Source organism: Sphaeramia orbicularis, chromosome 9 (genome assembly GCF_902148855.1).
Source record: "Sphaeramia orbicularis chromosome 9, fSphaOr1.1, whole genome shotgun sequence".
In the NCBI taxonomy this organism is placed as follows: Eukaryota; Metazoa; Chordata; class Actinopteri; order Kurtiformes; family Apogonidae; genus Sphaeramia; species Sphaeramia orbicularis.
Window position 1 is genome coordinate 26,772,590 of NC_043965.1, and position 24,513 is coordinate 26,797,102.

A 24,513-nucleotide genomic window follows, 5' to 3' on the forward strand; every position below is an offset into this window, starting at 1 on the left:
TATGCTGACCTCTACTGTATTTCACATAAAAAAACATTCAACCAAATCATGCTTTTGTTGCACATGTTTGTGCTTGTTTACTCACTGGGTCCTGTGATGGTGGAGCAGGCATCAGCGTACTGAGGACAGGAGGTGGAGCCCTGTTTGTTGCAGTCGTCTTCATTGGACGCCACACATGTGTGACATTTAAGGGTGTGGCCTTGGCAGACAGAGCATGAGAGAGACCCTGACATGAGACTTAAGCATGTACGTCTACAGGCACATAAACAAAAATCTCATCAGTCCATTCATTGCTTGGTCCATTCACACACAAGCACTTGACACATAGACATGAAGAGGAACCACAGTCTTTTACACATCTCAGGCCTACTTTCTTCTTGTGATACACATCATTTGAACCTTATACAGTTAATTGTTCCACACATTTTTATAGTAAATGTCCTTGTATGTGCTGACGTCATGCTAGAACTACTTTTCTGCAGAGGAAAATCTGATTTACATGCTCACACGCTCAATAAAACAATGTTTGGTTTATGTAATCGCTGGTTCTGTCTACACTGTTACTGCGCCCTCAACAAGGAAACACTGTTTAAGTGAACAAAGAGGGGATCTTAGGCAAAAACAGTCTTTGGAGAAATCCACTTGATTTGAATAGCTTATGTTGTTGATCTCTCATATGACTTCAGAAAAGGAATTTCCTCACAGTCAGAATACAATGCACCAGCCAGTCAGTAGTTCTGGTCTTTTATTAAGATACAAGAAAGTTAATCTATCCTGAAAGAATATTAAAGCAGGCAGCTGTGGCCTAACAAATCCTCTGCAGCTAATTCATTACTCACTGCATCCTTCCACACTCCTGAATCTATCCAAGTATTTAACTATATTGTAAACACTTACTGTGGCAAGCCAGAGACATGAATAACAGCAGAGCGAGGGCAGACTTCATGGCAGCTGGTCAGTGTGTCTTCAAAGAGTCCACAGAAGGAGTGGATAAGCTGAGGAGTCTCTGATGGAGGGGACACTGGAGATGGAGGAGCAGGGGGTTTAGTGATGGGAAGGTGTCTGAGGGCATTAAGGATTTATCTCTGTAATCTGCATTTATGCTGCACAGCCAGCATCCTTTGGTAATGACTTAATCGAGCAAGCTTTAACAGTGACACACAGTTGCAGTTAAGAGATTTACACTATAAATCATGTTGTAAATAGGGTGTGTCATCACTCGTGGTTTTGATTCTAGCTCCAGTGCAACCAATGTTTGTGGATGTGGAAAGTTTAGGAAGTTGTCACTTGAGCTCAAGGTCATTATTTACACATTAATGTGATGTGTGTGTGTGTGTAAGGGCAGATAAGCAGTGTACATCACCAGCTGTACTGAGATGGTGACACATATACTGACACAGCATTTATACAAAACAGCAAATAAACTTATAAGAAGGGATTGTACAGATTTTTATTCAGGTCAAATGTACAGACGCTCACACTGTTAGTCCTCAAAATGTCATCACAAGTGTGACAAAGAAACCTGTGTGGAGTATATGTATACTAACATAGTATTAAAATGGCACAAAGATTAACTGTGGCACATTAGCAGGGTTTTGGTCACAAGTGGATTTGCTTTGTGCAACAGCAAAAACAGCTGAGTAACGATCACTACACATTTTCAATAAGGGCCAAATATTCTCAACAAAACTGAGAATTAAAACTCCTTTCTTTGGACATTTGATTTGCTGTGTGATATTCAGTTGATGTCAATACACCAAACACTGATGTGGCAGAGATTCTCTTTATGTTTAAAGGAAATAAAACTGCAACTTCTGGAAATTGTTTTCAGGGATGAACACAGAAACAGTGAAAGGTATTGTAGTAGCACTTAAATATTGTCAGCTCTAATTACAAACACACCTCTATGTTACAGAAGTTCAACATCAATGTGCAGTCTGAGAAATGTGCAGTTATGAAACTGAACATGCAAATAAACAGAATCCTCTGTTCTAAGTGTTTTAAGTACATGTACATCTGGCATCTTGATCAAACATGAGCAAAGGAAAAAACCTCTTACAATGTAGTCAAACAGTTGTTTGTTTGTAACTGGTAAGATGTGTATATTATTAGTGGATGAAAACAAATCCTTAAATCTGTAACCAGATGATGATTAAAGGTGTAAAAATATGCACATTGTATTTCACGACAGGTTTAAGTATCTGAATCCAAAATATAAAGTTGCCATGCTTAACTTTGTCCCGTTGTCAACGGTGTAATGGTGATACTGGTTTTCCAACATAGATAAGTTTGTGGTTGTTAAATTATTATACTTATGCATGACCAACAAAGTGTTTGAAGTTTGAATAGCTCAAACCAGCTGCTGCAGATTTACTGACGTGTGGTCCCAACTCATTGTGGTGCAGTGTAAAGTGAAAGTGACCCATTTCCACAGACATCTTTAAATCCAGTTCTTTTGCAGGTGACCTCATTCTGCCTATGCAATACCCCTGAGCCTCTCTGTTTCAGAGGAAAATCTCTGTTTACTTGTAGAAAAATATGTTTCATAGATTGTTGTTTTCATATAAAACAATTCTTGTCTAAAGCCCATCTGAATCCAAGTGTAACTCACTACAAGCTCCAGCCTGCGTTAAACTTCATGTCATCCTGTTGGACGAGTTGCAGAGAATTGAGCTGTTAATCCGCTGGGAATTTCACAAGCAAGTCATTGTTCACTGGCATGACGACAAAAAGCACAATGAGCCCAGATGGTATTCTAATGACCAAAAAAATAAACAAATATAACAGAGACCCAACAATGCTAAGCACATATAGAACCTTCTTGATTCTGGTCATGTAGTAGTGCAATTGTAGTACACAGGAAATTGCGTTAGGCATCTGTACATGTGCAGTCTGAGCTACAGGGCTGGCGGGGGGCTGGAGGCATGCACAGGGCGTCACTGGAGGCAGGACTGGAGGGACCATGTCAGCTCATTCACAGGAAGTGTTTCTCAGTCAATTTTTCCCAGTTTGGCAATGAGCTCATCACAAATCTTAGTGAGCTCCTCCATCTCTTGATTCTGTAACAGAAAACAGGTAAAGTTAAAGACCCCCTGTAAGTATAATATTACATAATAAAATACTCTTCATTTGATTATATTTTGTATTTAACTAGTATTTCCACAAAAAGTGAAATAACCTTAAAATGATTAAACTGACATATCTTTCCTTCACCTTCATTGGCAATAATAACAACAATCTTTATGCATGAAAATAATAAATACTACTTAATCTACATGAATGAAGTTTTTCTGCTGGGTACTCCATATTTTCTGCTTCTGCAAAAGACTCCTTCGTATCTTTTTACACTCATGGCTTCAGGATTCCTCATCACAATGGTAAAAGCTGCATGTTAGTTTATGATCACCTCAAAACTTTTGTGGTGTTGCAAATCCTGCTGGTAGATTTGCAATTTCATTCCAGATTTTTGATCAGAGTTGCACAGTCAAGTCAAATTAAAATGACTGATCACTGAAAAATACTTGTTTTCAATGATCAATGAAAAGATTCAATGAGAGAAAAAACAGAAAACAAGATTTGTAAAGATGCTATGTAGAACAATCATGCAGCTTGTTAGTGATGCTGACCTTCTGCTGCAGAGCTTGTTCCAGAGACTCGACCTTCATCTGCTCCTTCCTGAGGCTGGCTGTGAGTGCCATGTTCTCTGAGCTGGCTTTAGCACGCACCTGAGCAATCTCTTCATTGGCCCTAATACAGACAGAAAAACAAATGTGTGTTTTATTTAATATCCTTTCAAATCTAAAAAAGTTACCACAACCTCAGATCTCTCTACATACTTGTCTAGTTTCTCCTCGGCGTGGAGTTTGAGTGTCTGATATCTCTGCTCCTCCTGCTTGACTCTGGCCAGATACTCCTGTGCACACTTCTTCAGCACCTCTTCATTCTGTTCAAGAGAGCAGTTGAGTGTCATTACTCCATGGAAGCTGTTCAGCATAACTTGATTTTCTGTGAGCAGCTGTGGATCAAATAGGTTTCATTGTTTGAGGGAAACTGCCTTGAAGCTGCAGTGCTTAATGTTTTTTTTTGTTTTTTTTTTTAATACCAATGGACAAAAATTCCATAATTATATTTCTGCATATTATAAGCCAAGTGGGCTGAAAGGATACGGGATGTCTGTATCTACTCTTTGTTTGTGTTTCCAGGCTGTAGAAAATCTGTAATGTCCCAATGTCGTCTAATCACGTGTTTTCAGACAGATAGCAGGAGGGTAAACATGTGATTAACAGCTAAACTTATCAATAAGTGATCAGTGAATCAGATGCAACCTGGATGTGATTCTACTGCTCTACTCATTACCTGGACACAGACGCTTGGACAAGTGGATTGACTTTTTTCCGTAACAGTTTGAAACAGTATCAGATTCAACTTCAACTGCATTTCTGTTCAGTCTTTCAACTTTGGCTGAGAGGAGGAAGCTGCAGACGGAAGGCATGTATTCTCAAATTCTGCCCCCCTGGACAGTTTTCTGGGCCACATATTAAAGGACAGACACTATGTTTATCCATTGACCTTCAGTTAAAATCCCACTGTTCACACCTCTAAGATGACAGACCACTGCCCTTAATCACAGGACACCTTATTCTAATCTTAATCCTCTTACATGAATTTGACATTTCACTAGACTTATACTTACTTTCTTAAAGCCCTCCAGTGTGCTCTTCATATTTTCATATCGACGGAACACATCAGAGAGAGACCGCTCGACAGAGTTCAAGTCAGCCAGGGCTGCCTCTTTCTCCACTGTCACAGCATGCAAAGCTTTCTGGGAACTCAGGTTATTGCGCTGCTCATCCTCTGAAAGAAATGAAGAAAAATATAACTGTGGAGTCGAGCAGCAGAGAGGGGCCATTGCAATATCAGGTGACATGAAGCTCAATGTGGCAATTTCAGCAGAATAAAGCATTTAATGTTCCAGAGGGGTAATTTAAAATAAACAAAAAATAATACAGTCCTGTGTTCAAATGTAGTGACTAATTTTTCACATTTTTACTCACCAATCATCTGAGCAATTGTCTTTTCATATTCTGCAACAATCTTCCTGTATAAAGAAAAATAAAGTCTTAACACAATGCCATGACAAATTCATTTTTGTGTGAACCGAATAAATAAAAACCACGCTGTGACATGTTTCCTCACCTCATCTCATTGAGTTCTTGTCTGCCTCCTTCATACTTTTTCTTCCAGTCATTGGCCTCCACCTCTTTAGTGATGATCTACAAGGAAACACGCGCGGTCAGGAATCTACTAAAAACCCGAACTGAGAAAAGAAACCAGTTGAAGAACTCTACGATGTAAAAAAGTGTCCAATGGATGAACGAACCTCCTCTTTGATGAGGGTGAGAACAGCCTGTTTCTCTGCCTCGCTGATGCAGATGGAGTCAAGGACCTGGCTTCCTGTTTTCTGCATGCCACTCGTCCCAGACTTCTCCTTCAGTTTGGAGGGGTCTTCACATTCCTGTGAGAAAAAGCAAGGAAACCAACTGATTTAATTCTTCATTAGCTGATGGATATGAAGTTATTGAAGAGTGCGGTCTACTGCATTTAAAAATGGTGTAGATGTTCTGATTCAAGGCATAACAACAGATGTGTAAAGTACCATTTACTGTGTACTGCCATTAAGTTCTTTACATTTTATACATTACTCAGTGTCCATTACCTTTAGAAAAGAAACTGAGAAAACAAACATGTATTTATTTTTTCTTTAAAGGTTAACTGATAGCTGATTGTAGTTGATATAATAATAGACAGCATAAATGCTCATAGGTGACTGAATGGATGATAAATTTCCAGGACTGCCCAGCAAAATTTTGACAATGAAAACTCATTATGCAATTAACCATCTTTCACTTTATTCAAAACCAGAAAACCTAATAAATACTTAACATATATAAGAAAGCATTGCAGTTTTCTAGTCACCAGCAGCAATTTCTACCAATACTGATAGTTTGCACCTTTGTCCATCCCCTTCCTTCCCCTATTATCTAGTCTATAATCTTTAAAGTTTCTCTTATCTTTCACCTCGTACCCGACTTGCCTCTGGGTCGTCAGTCTCATGCATCTCAATCCTCCTCTTCACCTCCTCCCCCTGACTCGTCTATCTCATTTTGTCCTTCCGTGGATTATGACAGTCACGTTATAATCTGCTAAATGATCATCTAAATCCATCTGTCACCTGAGCAGATGAACACGATGGCCGACACTAAGTACCATCATATCAGACAGACAATCACACCACAGGCTTAGCTGTGATACCGATGAATCTAGGCAGAAAGATGGGTGACCTACTACACAATACTGTATATACAAAACACACTCAACTCCACTTCAAGTATTTATCATGTATAAGTGGAATGAATGCTGGGACAACTCCAGACATGTTAAATCTGTTTACTCTGGTGTTAATAATTAAAGGTCAATTGAACTTATACAAAAGGCCTTGAGCTCCACCTACTGGTGAAGAAATGAATTACTGCTGCAATTCTGTTAGCAGACATAAACAAAAGGCTGTTGATATATTTAACCCATAAAGACCCAAACAGCTACTGACGACCAAAAGCATCTACTGATGTAAAGTGTTTAGTACCTGTTTATCCATTAATCCTATCAATACATGTAAATAACTGATGAAAAAGGCAGTTTGTCATCTTTTCATGGTCATCAGACATGATCCATTTGGATGATCTGAGACTCCGTAGTGAACATGGAAACACTGTCATCTTCTACAACATTGATTCACCAGTAAAACCCATGGAGTTGGATCAGTGGTAGTGGATGGACACAATTGGTTTATGTTCAGTTAATTATATATTTGGCTGAAAAAGTCACTTTTTCTTCAGTTTTCTCTGTTTCTGATTTAATTACCTTTGAATTTACTCTTGAGCTTTATTGAACATCCACATAATCAGTGAATTAAATATTGGAAAATACATGATTTTCACTGAAAAATCACGTAATACAGAGAATAATATTACAATAAATGGTGATGAATCATTTAAGACTGGTTAAATCTAGAGAAAAAATAATTTGGGAACAGTCACAAAAGTAGCATTGGTTCTTTATGGATTAAAGCGTTTTGCACAAAGATGGAGAAGAAAATCAATAAAATGTTCACCATGGAGCAGCAGTCAGACTCCTCTGGTTTGGATGGTACATGGGTATCTTGAGCTGGAAAGAAGCACATTAAGAATAAAACAGGTGTGCAATCTGAGTAAGAAAATATATAAAGATACAGCACCTCTGAATATATTCTGAATAAAATATTAGTTTGTTAATGTAACATGTGTCTAAAATGGCTACAATAAAGATGAATTAGTACAACAAAGTTAATTTGATACACTTTTTCATCTTCAGTATTGTGAAGATGAAGTTTTATTGACAGTTTTTGTAGATTTTTTTAAAGAATTTCTTTTTACATGCACTCTTTTACGACACTGTAAAGAAAGTTTCTAATTGGTAAATAAACACAGTTAAAAACACCCTATAAAGAAAGAACACTTCTCAGTTCACAACGAGGCTTGCTGGGATGAGATCAGTCAGTAACTAAAATCGTGTCAAATGCAGCCTGAAGGGTATCTGTGTACCAATCTGCAATCTAAATATGTTTTATCACACACTTTAACTGCTCTGTTCACCAAGAGGCAGCACAACAAACCTAGTATTGATCTGCTGAACTGTACTGTCACTGTGCTCGGCTGAAACCAACAAAGATTTGATGCAAAGAGAGATGTTAATGATTAATGGCGTGTGTGTGTGTGTGCACGCGCGTGCGTGTGTGTGTTACCAGTAAGGTAAAGATACTATGAACTGCGTCTGCTTGTCTACACAGGAGGTATATTATTGTCTAAAGTGTAGCATGTGGGTCATCCATATCAACTCTTGAAACACACATACTCTCTCAGTTCCTGGAATCTTGCAACATCCTGAAGCTCTACTCAACAATCAATCAGTTACATTTTTCATTTATCATTAGTATGTGTGTTTTAGGCCTAACAATTAATCCAATCTTTCATTGGATTAGGTTGAAAATCTTTTTCAACCTGAAAGAGGATCTTTTCATTTTCTCCAAATATACATTTAGCAGTATCTGAAGCAGGCACTTCTTTAACGCTGGATGAGTTAACTTCTAGATATGAAGAATTATATAATAATATGAATAATCCAAAAGTGAAAATTAGTGGGGTTATTCATGTTTCCATCCATTCTTCATATTAAAGGTTTTTTGCTTGTGTAACATATTAATTATTCTTTAATAATTTGGTTTCAGCAACAGCTATCATTATGAGTACATGTTGCAGAATTTTCTTTATTCTAATATTCTTAGGGTTTCTTGGGAGTGCAGTGCAAAATTCATCATGATCCAGAGAGAACTAACAAATTCATGAAGCTTAAAAGATGGAGTGATGACAAAATTTAGCTCACAGGGCCATCACAAATTCATGACTGAATAAGTATTTAGAGAGTAGAGCTTCAGGATGTTGTATGGACACAGTTTAATAGTAGTTTTTCCATGACAAAAACTGGGAAATGTTCTGAATTCATGTACAATAAATTACCCATTTATCTGTACAGTAGGAACAAACTGCTCTCACTCCCTCCATTCACTCCTTTAACAGTGTGAACCACAGACACTATGTGCATCAAATCAACCAATTTTTTCCACTCACTGCTTTGGTCCATGTCTGGTTTGACGCCAACGCTGCTGGCTAGCTTCTCCTCATCTGTGGCGTGGCCTCCATGATGCTCATCCTTTAGCATCAGCGTAACCATAACAATCATAATGACATATACTGAATGTAAAAATTATAGTCAGATGCCAAAAAGAACAAGTCAAATAGTCTGAATCCTCACCTGTCCACTGATGTCCTTCTGCATCGGCTGGTTCGGCTTCATTTTACATGAGTTCCTGTGTATGACGGTCAAAAACATCAGTGTTAAGACTAATAAGATCATGGCTCTGTGTGTGTATACGTGTATCTCGGAGGTCTGTAGTCTCCTGTAAAGTGTTTAAGCGAACCCATGCATTCAGTGTAAGCATGTGTGCAGGTGTAGTAATGAGAAGAGAGAGCTGTAGAGACAGAGAGCTGAATAGCCAGACCTCATTGCTTTGCTCTGTGTGTACTCTGAGCTCACATGCTCTGCTAAAAGTGCTGAATAACACAGGAGAAAAAGCAGATTAATGACGACGACGCTTGCCAAAGTGAAATAAGAGCGAGAACAGTTGCACAGAGCATTAGAGGGAATTACAAGGTTTTCACTAACACACCCTCCTCTCTAATTTGAGAATCTATTATTCCTCTGTTTTTTTTTTTTTGTTTTTTATCCCAACTTTGCTTGATAATGAAAGAAAACTATAGGCCACGTGGGTGACACAACAGACTATGGAGAGACTCACTGAGGGAGAAACAAGTAATTAAAATGAGAAAAGGCCAAAGTTACAAACACCCACACATTTATAAAGTACTTACAACAGAACACAGAGGAAATGGACTTGCTCAGCAGTCCTGATGCCACACAGAGAGAAGGGAAACAGAATGGGGTTTAAATGGAAAAGGAAGGAAAGACACAGGAGAGGACGAGACAGGGGTTAAGTTTAACACACTGAGTCCGGAGCAGGGATTATTTTAGTTCATTAAAATGTAAATCTGACCACACAAGAAAATAATAGAATGAATGCTAATCTTGAAGGAAGCCATTTGTGATTTCAGCCTATGATAGGACCCCCCCAAAAACTCTCTGGTGTTTGGAAAAGGTTGAATCACATGTTGAATTACTTTAATTAAAACCTTTAGAACCAATAGCGGAAACCAGTTTCTACTTAATCTAATTTAATAGCAACTGATCACTACATTATTAATATTCTATTTAAAAAGCATTACTATTTAAAAAACTTTAAAGCATTACTATGTAAAAGACATTACAAGCTATTGTTTATCTTCAGTAGCAGAACAAAAATGGACCACAAGAGGGCATCATTCAACATGTTACTTTTCATTACCTTTCAGAAAAACTAAGCAGCTTGACCAAAATGTGAATCATCATTAATATGTTAATTGAAAAATGCAAGTAAATTAACTAAATAAAGTCCAGGATATAATGATAAAAGACACAACCTTCAACCTGAATCATAACAAAGAAGTGAAAAACAGCTGAAAAGCTTCAAAGATAGACCTGAAAGGTTCAAAGATGCAGGGCAGCCGCTACAGAGGGTTAAAATCAGAACACTTTGATCACTTCAGGTTAAATGTGCACAATAGGAAGCATTCATTACTGATCACACAGCCCAGAAGAGAGGAGTGATTGTTCAGCTTGAAACTCTGTGAGTCATTCTATTTCAGTTTCAGATTATGTGTAAGTGACTGGAAAGAGGATGAAATCATGATGAGGAAAAGGAGGAAGGGGTGTGACCTTTGTTCAGCATCTCTGTAATCTACTCACGTGATAATTGTGCTGGTGGTCTTACTTCCCTCCAGGTTACAGCTCAGTTTAGTGTTCAACTGTGCAGGGTCAGAGTTTATGTTGCCGTTGAGCAAATCTGTGTCCAGACAATTGTCACGGCTAGGGATCAGGTTCGAGTCCGGACTCGAGTCAGAAGTCACCGGAGCCTCGTCATCGACCTCCGCAGGGTTGGGTTTGTTCAGAGGGGAGGGGACGGGCAGCGATGGGGGGCGTTGGGCCTGAGGTAGGGGTGTGGTGCTGGATGGGGACCGGGCCTCTCCTGGACTGGGTTTGGTGCTCAGAGTTAGATTGAGATTCTGGTCCAAACCGAAGCTGCTGTTGTTAAGGGAGGGAGTGGTGAGGTTGTTCAGGGAATCAACCTCTTGGGATGAAACCATACCGCCATCCTGGTTGGAGTTTTGGTCCAGAAAGTGGTTTGTAACATCAGAAGAAACTGTGAAAAGGGGAGAAACATGAGCTTTAACCAAAGAGTAAAATAAAACATGATAACATCTCCATTCTGTGTCTAGTGGGAATTGACCAGTATGGTGTATCAGGCCAAAACAGATACACAATATTTATAATCAAGGAGAACAATGCACATCTTGGTGTCAAATTTTAGACTGACCCACAAATCTTTGTACATTGTAAATCTTTGTATTTGTTGTGACAGTTAAACAAAGTACAATTCAACCATATTTACAATAACAGTATCATCAGTTTTCATCTTGAACTTAAGGGATTAGAAATAATAAATAGGCTACTATAATTGAACTGGGTGTTTCACCAACTTTCAATACTGACACTGATACAGATGATACAAATAAGAGCTTCAGTTACTAAATGATACTTTTTTGCAATTACAGTATTTCATTTTGAGAAAAAGAAAATTATATTCCAAAATTATGTGTTACATATAAAACATATAAATCTATTTACCATGACTTTAATATGTCTGTTAACAACATTATCTCAAGAATAAAAAGGTCTGATGATTTAATCTTAAGGTTCTGAAATTCAGTAACCACAGACAAGATATTTTATACACATCATACATATATATGTATATATATATATATATATATATATATATATATATATATATATATATATATATATATATATATATATATATATATATATAATTTTTTCAGTCTTGACAGGTTATTTCTTGTGATGTTGTGATGTACAACCAATCAGACATTGTGTAGGAGCTGCATTAGAGCCTAGGTAGCACACTTCTAAATTATTTTTTTGTATTGAATAAAAAAACAACAATACCAATAATTGCAAAAAAAATGTGAATATCTGATCTATCACTCTAACCCTAGTAGTGCCTATAATCATTTTCTCAGACAATGTGGGATTTATCTTTGTTCTCTCCTGGTGAAACACTTAAAATGGCTTCTAGTTTCCTCTCAGAGAACTTCACATCCTGTGTCCTCACACATCCCGTTAACAGGCAGCTAACGACCACAGCAGCTCTGTTCACTCACACAGCTGCTTCAACACTGAACTCTCTGTTACTGCAAAAGCACCTACACACACTGTAAAACTCACACAATAAAAACACACTGACCACTTCTTCTGTATTTCTCCTGTTTTTTTCCTTTTTTGTTTTTTTGGAAAGAGTATGAATGAAGTCACTATGGTTTCACCTTGGGTGGGTATCAGCTTCTCACATCATTTGTCATGACTGAAGGCTAATGTGTGACTTATTGCATCATGCATTCAGTACGTTAAGTTTACTTCAAGCTCCTTCACAAAATGTGGGTACTTTCAGAAACACACACACCCTTCAGAGACTGAGAACAGATGTAGAGGAACCACACCCAGTCATGCAGAGTCCACACTACCACGTGGCCTAGCAACAAAAACAACATTAGACTTTATTACTGTTTCACAACTCAGTGCAAAAGAGGAAAAACGTAGATGGAGGGGAAGTGAACAAGAGAAAATTAGAAACAAACAGACTGAACACTGCTGTCTAAGGTACACACAGTACAGTCTGACTGTAGTGTGTGGTTATTCTCATGAACAGACAGTAGTTTCCCCTGAGCTATTTGAGTCTAATTACAGTGAACCAGACTATCAGTTTCTCCACACAGTCAATCTTTTATTTATGAAGCCAATCCACATTTTCTCCAAACCATGTGACTCTTTCATGAAAAGGAGACTGTTATTGTCTGCAAACTACATTCAATAACAAACACATTAATCACCAAGTCCAATATACTGTGGTCAAAACAACAATCTAACCATCTAAACTATGCAGAACTGTTTCATTCTAACACACAGTACATGGCAATTACGTTTAATGAAAACTCATGGCAGTAAAGACACATAAGTGAAATAATAACACGTGTTTGAGCTCAGAAGATGCACTCAGGCTCAGCTGTTGCCATGGTGATTGGGTGAAACTCGTGTATGTGTGGGTGAAAGCAGGATTGTGGGAAGGAAAGGGCTCAACAGTGAGTTATTCTGGCAGCTATAAACATGAAGGTCCATCACTTGTTCACAATACAGGATGTAAAAAGAGCTCCTTTACATTTCTGATGACACACTTATGTAATCAGATCTGTGCTAATTCATGATGAAGGAAGTGGAGCAGCACAAAAAAGTTTTCATAACAAACAACATTTTAAATTAAATTATGAGACAATTTAATTATCAGTACTGTCAAACAAAACACCATTTACCACTAGACAGGCAAGAAAAAGACTAAGTTTCTTAAATGTACACTGGTATACAGCACAAGGAAAAATGTGGATTTCTTTACCACTATCTTTGACCAAATCAACAAAAAAACAAACAAATAAATAAACTGCCTTGGAACATCATATCGGTAGAATTTATGGAAATTGTGTGACTGCTTTATTGTTTTACATTCATGAGATGCATGTTTGCACTGACTACCATATTGTTTGGATTATTTCAGGTATAGGATTTGATGTATTTTTTTTTTCAACATGTATTTTTTGAGTGTCTGTGATATGTATGTAAAAGAATGTTCTGTTTCTGCACATATACCTATTTAAAGGTGGACTCCAGGAAGAGAAGTAGTGCTCTAGGACACAATGCTAATGGAGATTGTAAAAAACAATATAAAATATAAAGCCAATATACACAAAACCAGATCCAGTTCTGATCTCATTGGTAATCATGCAGATTGCTTTAAAGCACAAAATGAAAACAGGTCGTTGGATTTGCAGGGAAAAAAATGGAATCAAGCTCACACCATACTGAAATGAGTTTCTTACAAATATGTTGGTAATGGAATAATCATTTAATTTGTTTTCAAGCAAAAATGTAAAAATATGCCTCCAGGTTCACAAGAGTGAAAAGAGTGAAAATTTGTAAAATTTTTTGGCATTACATTTTAGTAATTGGGGTATTTTTGTGGTGAGGACTGTCAGCTGCACAGAAGACATGCATGATGGGTCTGTGGGATGTTTTGGCGTAGAGGACAATTGGTTTGGCTGATTAGTCTGCACCAATGTGACATTTTACAGAATCAGTATTGAGAGTGGTGCTGGTATTGGCCAGTGGCTAATTTTAGACTCCTATAATATAATTAATGATAATATGCTGAAAGATAAACACAGCTCCTATCTACAATTTTTATGGTTAATTTGATGTTAAGTGATTCAGATTTTTACCCTGCCCCCTGAAGGGGAGGCAAGGGGTGTTGTTTTTGGTTCGCTTTGTTTTTGTTTGTTTGTTTATTAACACTCTAGCAGCAAAACTATTGGTTGAATTCATACCAAATTGAGTTTACAGATTGCCAGTGACCCAGGATAGATGTGATTACATTTTGGGAGAAGTAGGCCAAAGGTCAAATATTCTATGAATTTTTTAAATCTTTTTTTTCTCCCATTTACTTATAATGGGCGAAATTTTAGATGTCTATAAAAACATCAATTTTGTTTCAATTTACTTCAAACGTGGCACACATATAGAGACAATTGATATGCTGATATCACCACACACATGGACATGATGACATCAGCTGGATCGATTTCAAAATGGGCTTTAAAATCCACCATCACTCTGGTCACTTCTTGTACCTTCTGGTTTTCATCTCTTCACTCTTCAGGATTATCAGACAGTGAGATCCAGATGACTGTCACATCTCACCTGTGTGGTTCGAGTTGTCCAATTGGCTCAGCAGCTTCACTACACCCGGAGACTCTGCCTCTGGAGTCTCAAAGGTCCCCTCCGAGTCTGAGCTGTAAATACATGGAGAGAAACACAAAGATGAGAGGGAATTATGAAAGAACGCTGTGAAACATTATTCATAAAAAGGGAGAGATGATACAGAGAGATAGCAGAGGCTGAACTGAAAGCAATCTGGCATCATATCTGGAACTGTAGAAAAATGTACTGGAAATAAAAAATATCACCTATAAAACAGCAACAACTATTCTCCAGTGACTTAAAGCATGTGATAAAATCAAACACCATTGCTTGTTTTAAGGATATGAGAATGCTTCATAAACAAAGTGTGCTGTGTTTCAGAGCAAAGAGGCACATGCTATCATGTTTTTGAGTGCAACTAACTATGTGATTGTAATGTAACTGCAACAAACAGCTTCAAAATGATCCTCAATGAACAGGAAAAATGACTGTTAATTTTAAGAAAAAGGCTTTGCTTAGTTTTTCCTTTGTGTTACATGAAAACAGGGGAACTAGAGTTCAAAGCAGCTCAAAATAAAGCTTTTATTTTAAGGGAAGTCTGAGTAGGGAGAGGAAGCAAAGCCTTTGCTCTCGAAGGCCACCTGCATCCTTTGCCTCTTAATAGGCACAGACACAAACACACACAGTCTTTAGGTCTGCTGTGTCAGCTGCCTAGACACCATGCTACAATTTATTTCCAAACTGTGGAGAGACAAAAAGGACGGGAGGGAGAGAGTGAGAGTTTGTGTGTGTGTGTTTGTGTGTGTTGTGTGTACCCATTCCCAGCCACTTGAACGCACATCAAAACGTCCGCACTGTAATGAAAAACAGCACAAGCTCACAGTGCCAGCACCCGACCACACTCCATCTCTGATACCAGTTCACACACACACACATCCACAAGCTCTATACAACAACACCACAGAGCTAATCCTAATCTACATACCCACTCCACACCCTACACACACAAACACACACTCTGAATCACATCCCTGTGATGGCCTCAACGGCTGCAGTCTTGGATGGTTACTTAGAAACTAGACATTGACAGAAAAAAAATTCAAAAGCTTTGGAAACTATGGCATTCCCCTTCCCCCTTCTCTCATCAACTATTCCCAAATGGCCACACATTGCCTTCTGTTTTAACACACACAAACAGGCATAAAAACCAAGACTAGACAGTTTGGTCTCATGATGGTGCAAACAAAGCAAGGACTTGAAAAAAGAAGTTAGAGTGTCTGTATTTTGACTAAGGGTCTGTTTTTAGCAGTGTGACCTTATACCACTAGGATCCACAGAGTAGGAAAGAATCTGAGATTAAACCACAGCGCCAATCAGTGTTGACTGTGTTTGTATATTCACCACCTGTCAGTATGACTCAGGGGAATTTGCTCTCATCACACAAACCCCCACACAGACACAAAAGCAGTCCTGAACAGACCAATCAGAGAAAGCCAGTTCCCTTCCTGTCTTATATCCTGTGAAGCAGCTCTCTTTAAGTTTCCACCAACATAAACACATCTACAGCTGAGTCCTCTTACTTGTCCTCTCTGTCATCCTTGGCTGTTGTCTGCCCCTCTTCCGTCGCTCCTCCAGTCACTGCTGACCATGTCCATTTGGCCCACTGGACCGGAGACAACCAGGACATCCCTGCTGCCACCTCTGATGTCTAACTGTAAACTTCTTCTTTCTTCAGATCAGCTTCGACTGCTGTCATTCAGATTTGGAGTCCAGTGATCCTCCACTGTCAGGTTTTCAGGAGGCTGTCACGAAGAGGGCGTCGAACTGCCTCCTTAAACGTCGGCTTCTGCTCTGCTTGTTTTCTATTCGGCTTGCTCACTTCCTCCTCACTCTCAGCTTTCCAATCCTGCTCTTCTGCACTGAAAACGTGCCTCACACTGCTGCTGTTTCTGTTGTTGCCTTGCTCTCCCCAGCACTGACTCACTCTGTGCAGATTACTGGAGCATCAGTAGTCACTCCTCTCTTCGCTCCCCTCCCTCTCCCTCTCTCTGTTCTCCGTCTGGCTGGACGATCAGCTGGTTAACAGACATCAGATCAGCTCCCTCCCACTGCTCACCCTGCTTCTGTTTGTTTGCTAACTCTGCTCAGTTTCAGGATTATGCATCTCCCCTCCCAGATTCTTTCAAGGTTTTTCTATTGTGAGGAAGGGGAGAGGTTGTACTTCCTGTTTAATGGTCCCATTTCTCTGGGACAGACAGACTACGAGAAAATTAGTGTCTTTAAGGAACAGGAAGGAGGTTAAAAGAGAGTAGGGACAGAAAAGGAGGAAGTGTGGTGAACAATGCATTTTGTAGGACGTAAAGAGTGGAATTTGGACCTGAAATGATGCTTGTACTGTAGGGTTTTCATTGGCTTTGTGAGGCTTCGATGCTGTGATGGGATTCCAATAGTGTATAAATTAATTCACTATAACTATAGAGCTTAATTCCGTAATTTTCATTGTTTCTTTAGGAACAATGTGTCTGTGCCAAAGGTTGAAATGGATTTTTTTGATGTCGTGTCAGCTGCTGCTATTGTACTAACATGAAAAGACAGCCTACTGTACATTAAAAAAGTTAATATGAAGGTAATTTGAGCCTGTAATTGTTTGTTTACATGGCAGCTCACATCTGAGACAGCAGATAACTGAGACTGCAACAAAGAGCTTGACTTTGTCTGCCCTGGATAAGGGAACAAAAGCAGCAGAGGCGAGTCAATATGTAAAATCTGAACTGTAGGTCCAGTGTTAAGTATCATGATGTGTGACCAAATCAACAGAGGATCTTTTGTTCACTGAAAATATCCAGGTCAGATAGCAGACAAATCAATACAGCAAACCTAGATTCAACAGTAATGCTGCAGCTATGAGACTCAGAGATGAACGTTCTTATCCTGCTTCCACACACATGTTCACACAAATGCCTCTCAGGCTGTTCATGCTTGATTATGTAACTCTAAGCACATTTATACATCTCTCCCTCTCTCTTTCACAGACACAGGCATACAGAGTATCTAGGCCAGATGAGACGTGCTCTCTGAAAAATCATGGATCATGACTAATTTAATAACCGGAAGATGGTTCAACACAGTGTGAATGGTGAATACCTAAAGATACATGAAGGAGCTTCAGTGTTTTTCCTTTTTATTTGCTCTTGGAGTTCTCTTTTACTGCTGTTTACTGGTTGCACATGAAAGGAGAAACAGGAGCTTGACTGCTGATCAGACTCAGCTGTGTTTGTGAGAGTAACAACGCAAACAGCCTCGCAAATAATGTCACACGCTGATGAACACTGAGAAAAAGGCCCTGTTGATTCTGTGAAAGCTGGACGGAAAAGTGGAGCAAATTAGAGGCATGGCAGACTGAAAACAGAGACAATCAAACCAGGGAAGCATGAAAAGCAGAGATAACGAGGATGGCACCATTTTGACAGAAGATAAAAGCCGATAAAAAAAGAAAGCAAAGAAAGGAAAGTTTGCAAATGAAATCAAGACTAGCTGTTTCGAAGTAGTTATTTATAAAAAAATCATACATAGAGAATATCAATAAACAGCAATGACCAAAGAACAGGAGTTGCAACGGTTTCCATGGTGATTATTTGTAAAATAAATTAAAAAATTAAAAAAAAAAACAAAACCCAAACAAACAAACAAAGAAAAACTACAATTAAATAATGAACCACCAGTAGGTTAAAACTACAGACACATACAGAATGAACACACACACACGCACATACACAAAATATCAAGCAAGAAGGTAGGAAGGATAAATAAATCTTTGCTCAGGCCATCTAATGCATTCAATATGCTTAACATTCCTACTCTCGGATGAGACAAACAAAAAAAAGTAATATCTTAACATAATGTGACTGAATTAGGACTGGATGGTATATCAAATTAATTTAATTACTTTAGGTTTTGCTTTCTGAAAACTGTGAAAAATTATATCTCTGGAGATTTTTTCTGATCAATAAAAATTCAAAGTATAACCCATTTGCTTTATGTCAGATATTAATTGTGAAAGTGTTTCTCCATTCATACATCACAGTTTTAGAGAGGAAAGAGTATTTTTGAATCAAGTTTTGGCTATAGTTGTTTATAGCAGAAAACAATCAATTAATCTAATCCTAAATTGTCCACAACATTGAAAAACCAACAGTTCTTGGCCATATTGCCCAGCTCTAGCTAGCCTATATTTCTCTTTTTGAGGTGAGTTAAGTTTTCAGTCATATAAACCTTATATAAACCTTTAAAGTGTCTGAAAACACATCACACAAACTCCTGCAGGTTAAAGTGAACTTACTGAATACGCTCTAAAGAATCACCACAGACTCACTTAAATACACTCACTAACCAATAACATTCATGCCAAAAACAAGCCATGATGCCACTTCAATACCATTTTTATCCTGGAATTCAGACCATTATAATGAATGTGTGTCTGTGAGGAAGAGAGTCATTGGAAAGAGTAAAAGAAGCAAATGTGATTGTAAAAAATTTTTTTACCTCTACAGTTACTACTACTTACTTATTTTTACATTTACTACACCCAAAGTAGAACTCATTATACATCACTATTCAATATACTGTCCATCCGTAATTAGAAAGTCAAATGTGGTTTTGTGTCTCTTAAACATTCCTCAGTATGGTGTCTGTCGTTATCTATAATCCTTATCAGTTAAGACAGCTAAGAGGACAAACCTGTCCGTCTTGCCTAGGATATGAATTGCCTGAAACCACACAGACATGTTTACTTTTGCAGCAGGGAAAGAGAGAAAAGAAGAAGCTCTTATGTAATACCTTCAAACCACAAATAGCTCCAAGTAAAATGGGGGCAAATCTTTCCCACAGTATATGTTATATACAGGTGCTAACAGCACACAAGGACCATGGGACATGGGAACACACACACTATATGACACACACAACCAAGAGTATCATGTGTGTATCCAGCTGGTTAAACCTCCAAGAATACACATCTATAATCATCAATTACACTTTGAGTGATTGCAGCATGTGTGGTTATGAACTAAAAATAACCTGGTGATGATAAAACATGTCTGTAAGCCACAACAGAAGAGATATGATACTTCATGAGATACACAGTGAATTAGAGAAGCTTCTCAAATATCACAGGGTGTTTATATTTGTTCTAAATCCACGGCATGACCACAGAAACTCATTCCAGTTGACCTTTTGCCCAACCTCTTCCTGGCCAACATCGAATCATCAATTAATGACTAAATCTCCTTTAGATTAGTGACTATTCTCTGTGCACAGGCAATGAATACACATACAAGAGATGCTTTCCTGCACTGAAGAGTATTAAATTGAATTAAATTAAAGTGGCTTAAAATTTACTGAGCCCTTTCTCCTATTCCAGTCAGACTAAAATGTTACCTTTCAATGTGGAGCAAACTAGCTTTTTTGGTCACATCACTGAAAAGTACAGCAAATTGTCATGTTGTTCCTTCTGTCTAACATTTGGAACATAATGCAAGATATAATTGCAGATTCTGCTGGACAGTTGAAATGACTTGTATAAAGAACTTGTACTTTGGTCTTCTTTTAAATTAGAGGTTACATTCAACATGCTGTCTGAGAATGTTTGTTTTGATCAAAGTTTGCAAGGAGCAAATGTTCACTGAAAACTTGCATTTATCTTTCAGTGTGACTGCTTGCTATATAAATGCTGTCTGAGCTGAAAAAATTATGAATTAAGCATGACTATCCCAAATACAGCACTTTTTCTGAGCACAGCACACATCACATTAAATTCTTTGGCACAAAACGGATTGAATTTAGTTTCAGGAGGGCAATATTCAATAAATCGTAGCTTTACAAGTTATATCCCCTTAATGACAGCTGTTGTTTTGGTTTGGATTTCAAGAACCACGCCATTCTAATTACAACATTGGTAGTACAAAAACAGTCCTTTCATCATCACGCAATGGCCTAACTTTGTAGGAATCTACAAAATCTTAGTTTTTTGTCAATCTAGCAAGACTTGCAGTGATTTATTGATGTTTTTTTTTTGTTTTTTTTACTGTTTTTACTACCACTTTTTATTCCAAACAAGTGGATGTTTTTGCATTTATGAATAAAAATCAGATGACATTTATTGATGCTAAACTGAGTAAAGACTAATTATTTAGGATTTCAACAGACTACCCAAACTGATATTTACAACTTCAAAATGTCATGGATAATCAAAGCTGTAATGAACCACATTACTGCTCTGTGCTATGGCACCATCTAGTGGTCATTACGTAAAGTAACAGCAGATAAAATAAACAGCAGTATTTATTGATGAAAATACAAAACACTAAGGAGAAGGTCATGTAGGAGGTAAACATAGATGTAAAATTGAATATGTCAAGTCTTGCAGCCTGATCCAGTCTACAAGATGGTAGGATTCACCACGGCAACCATTTGGAAAGTCGTCACATAATAACATAAAGACACAACCGAAACACACAAATAGAAAAGAGGCAGCATGACAGAGTGTATTCTCTTGCTGATTAGCTTTTGCAGCTCAGTTCACTACAGCTGCCTCAGAGAAAAAAAAACATGCAGCGAGTCTTTGATGTTTATTTGGGAAGTGCTGCTCCGCTCACATCCCTTTAATGCATACATCTACACAAGACCTACTTAGCTGCAAAAAGAACAGAAAACTGGGAAGGAGCACTCACCATGTTAAAGTATAATCCAAAAACTAGACTGACAGTGGCATGATAAAACAAAAAGAGAAAGAATGAGGGAACAAGAGGACAGAAAGGGAGGGGTTTAGTGGGAGTCACGTACAGGCACCAACTGAGCCATTGTTCATGACTACAAGAGCCACACAAGAGCACACAATTCCCAGAGAATAATGTATGTACGCTGTACACACATGCAGAGTGTAGAGAGACAATATCCAACTACTGTTGGACTGGACAGTCTTCTAAGTAGTTCAGTTTTCTTAAGATTCAGTTCAGTAACATTAATAAATACAGGACTACCATATGTAGTACATCAGTGTTCCCCAAATTTTTTTTCTGAGGACATACTTTTCACAAAGGACAAACCATAGCAACCCATCACAGGCTGTTGCGACGTGAGAGGAATTTGTGCATTTGTGCATTAATTGTATATTACTTACCATTCTTACTGCCATTTACATTACCATAATTACTTTGAAATGGTAAAGCAGTGGTTTATCAGTCATATACTATACATTAAGTCATAATTATGTTTTAACTTTTTGAAAGTATATACATTTAAATACTTTATGAGACCATATAAATGCATTTAGGCAGCGATATCAGGCTATCTTATTGTTTCAACTTCTCATTAGTAAAATACTATACACATTTTCTAAATAATATAGATAAACAAAATAAATAAATAAATGGAATCACCAAAGTGTTGTATTTTTCCTCTCATGCTTCTTTTTAAAATTTATTTCATCAGTACTTGAACTATGTATGAAAATTCATCCTTCTGACAATGTTCTGCACAGAATTTTTACTTTTTTTAATGCAGTGTTCAGCAGTGAGCTTAATTTTTATCCTACAGGCCTTTTAGCAAAGGAGGCCTCTGAATAATTAATCTTCACTTTGTATGACTCTGCGTATGCATTCCTCTGAAGACAAGAGGAAAGAGTTCGAGGTGGCCTACTATTGATACCACTGCAGCCAGAAACAGGCTCCAAATGCATGTCAGCCTCTTTCCAAGTGAGTGCCTATGTGCAACGTTCAGGGCTTTTTGGAAGAGGCAGTCGGCTGTTCATACACAACTGTTCTAGTTTTCGACATATGGATGACTAAGCTGACTAAAATTAGACCAGAAGCCAAAAGCTGCAATCCCACAGTGCAGCTCGGCTCCCCATTTTAACCACAGGAAGACCCCAACCCCCAGCTGACCTGACAAAAAACCCAGATGACTATAGTAAGCTTGTGTAACAGAGGATAGATGCTAGAAGAGTCAGACCTTTTAAGGCACTTGAAAAATATTATTGCAGCTTTGCTTTGTTGTCTCTCTCTACAATCTCTAAAAGCAACATCTCCTTCAGTATTTTGCACTAATGCTCCTTATATCTGAAACCACAGCTCTCAGAGACTTACATCACTGAAAGTGCACTGCAATATTCAAAGAATACCAGCAGAATAAAAATAAATTTTCGCTTGAAAGCAATCTGCTAAAAAGAACTTACAGAAGCAGTTAAATGTGGCAGGGGAAAAAGCATCAATGGGATCATGGGAGGACAAAGTAAAAGGATTTACTTTGCGTTACAAAGGATTAGAGATAAAAGAAGTGGGTGCATGACGCTTAAGTGCTTTGAGCAGAAATGCCTCAGCAACCGCATCTTCTACAGAGACAGTACACTGCTCTTCAAGGATGTTAAATGCAGGAATGAGCAATATAGTTTGTATAATTAAAACACTAAAAAAAATTAAGGCCACAGCTGCATAATTAATTGCCTGAAGCAGAACATTCAGATTAGATCTTCTACTGTGTTTAACAGTTAAATTCTGATCTTGCAATGTCAAAGTTCTGGACAGAGTTTTAATTTCAGGAGCATGACCTGATCAGCTCATGCTCATTACATTAGCCTCCACACAGATGTCATCAGCAGGAACACTCATTTCCTGTGTCTTCTATTTCTCCATAAATTTGACTATTCAAACTAGAACAGCAGGAGCATTTGTGTGCAATGTCATTAGAAGCTGATTTGCTTTCAGTCCAACAGGGAAAGTCCTTTTTTTAAAAGAAGCGTCAAGGTCTGTACACTGTCCTTCAGCTCCTTATTCTTTCTCCTCTTGGAAGTTTATCAACACAAGATGACAAAATATCATGTGTACAAGCTATGTATTTGAAGCTACACTGATCAGCTGTCCTGTCCTTAACCTGTATGTGCAATTTTCCTTTTCTTATCACACACCAGCACAAACACTCAATACAAGCGATGAAGGATGATGTTTTTGTCTTACATGCTGCTCTTCTTGCGTGGAGAGCTGACAGAGCTCTTCCTGTGCTGGCTCAGGGAGCCCCCCATGGTAACAGCTGTGCGGATTTATCCCTGATGCTTTGTAGTCGATGTTGTTTTCCCTCCCAGGTTCACCTCTGCTTCTCTTTCAGATCCAGTCACTGTGCTGCTTCTCATGACTTAGCGTGCTATTATCTAACCATCCTCGCCTCTGCTCTCTGGTCTTGATTCTTTGACCTTTTCTGTAGATGATGTACAGTCTGAAAGCTCAGGAGTACCACTGATCACACATGAATAGCTCCGCTGACAGTCCCGCCTCCTCGCTCTACTTCTCCTCATCCTCCATCATCTCTCTCTCTCTCTCTCTCTCTCTCTCTCTCTCTCTCTCTCTCTCTCTCTCTCTCTCTCTCTCTCTCTCTCTCTCTCTCCTCTCTCTCTCTCTCTCTCTCTCTCTCTCTCTCTCTCACAGGCAGATTACAGTCACTTGTTAGCGACTGCACATCCATGAGAAGGAGGTGGAGGGCGGTATATGCATGTGAAGGGTTTGTTTAAAGACCACAACCTCTAAAGAGTTGGTAGGGGGTTTATTGGGAGTAAGTGTGTCAGTGTGTCATGGGGGAATCTGGCTGGGGTGAAGGTATTGTTCCAAAGAGACTCATCTATTGTTAGTCAGTTGAATACCAAATCTGAAACTGAGGGGGATGGAGACATGATGGAGTTGGCGGAAGAAAACACAGCCCCACTTGTTGTGCCACATTCCCACTACCTGCTGGGAATAGAGCCCACCTTTTCAAACCAATAGTTAGCACCCAAATACAATGTGTACAAACTGCATTAATTCCTATGCATAACAGTTACATTTTGACCTACTGTCCTGA

General features: G+C 38.4%; 1 protein-coding gene across 2 annotated transcripts; it reads right to left on the reverse strand.

Annotated features, from left to right (window-relative positions):
• Nucleotides 1-1,432: 1,432 nt before the first annotated feature.
• LOC115426273 (transforming acidic coiled-coil-containing protein 1-like) lies at nt 1,433-23,907 on the reverse strand. 2 transcript variants are annotated; one of them, XM_030144273.1, is made up of 13 exons: nt 23,640-23,907; nt 14,632-14,723; nt 10,495-10,948; nt 8,908-8,962; nt 8,724-8,805; nt 7,172-7,224; nt 5,381-5,515; nt 5,197-5,273; nt 5,055-5,098; nt 4,694-4,854; nt 3,837-3,943; nt 3,627-3,747; nt 1,433-3,059 (listed from the first exon to the last, which is right to left on the reverse strand). In XM_030144273.1, the coding sequence occupies exons 1-13, from the start codon at nt 23,702-23,704 to the stop codon at nt 2,991-2,993; spliced, it is 1,515 nt and encodes a 504-aa protein (XP_030000133.1). In that variant the 5' UTR covers nt 23,705-23,907; the 3' UTR covers nt 1,433-2,990. The 2 variants fall into 2 exon arrangements, with proteins under 2 accessions (XP_030000133.1, XP_030000132.1); XM_030144272.1 differs by lacking the exon at nt 23,640-23,907 and adding an exon at nt 16,212-16,688.
• Nucleotides 23,908-24,513: the final 606 nt, after the last annotated feature.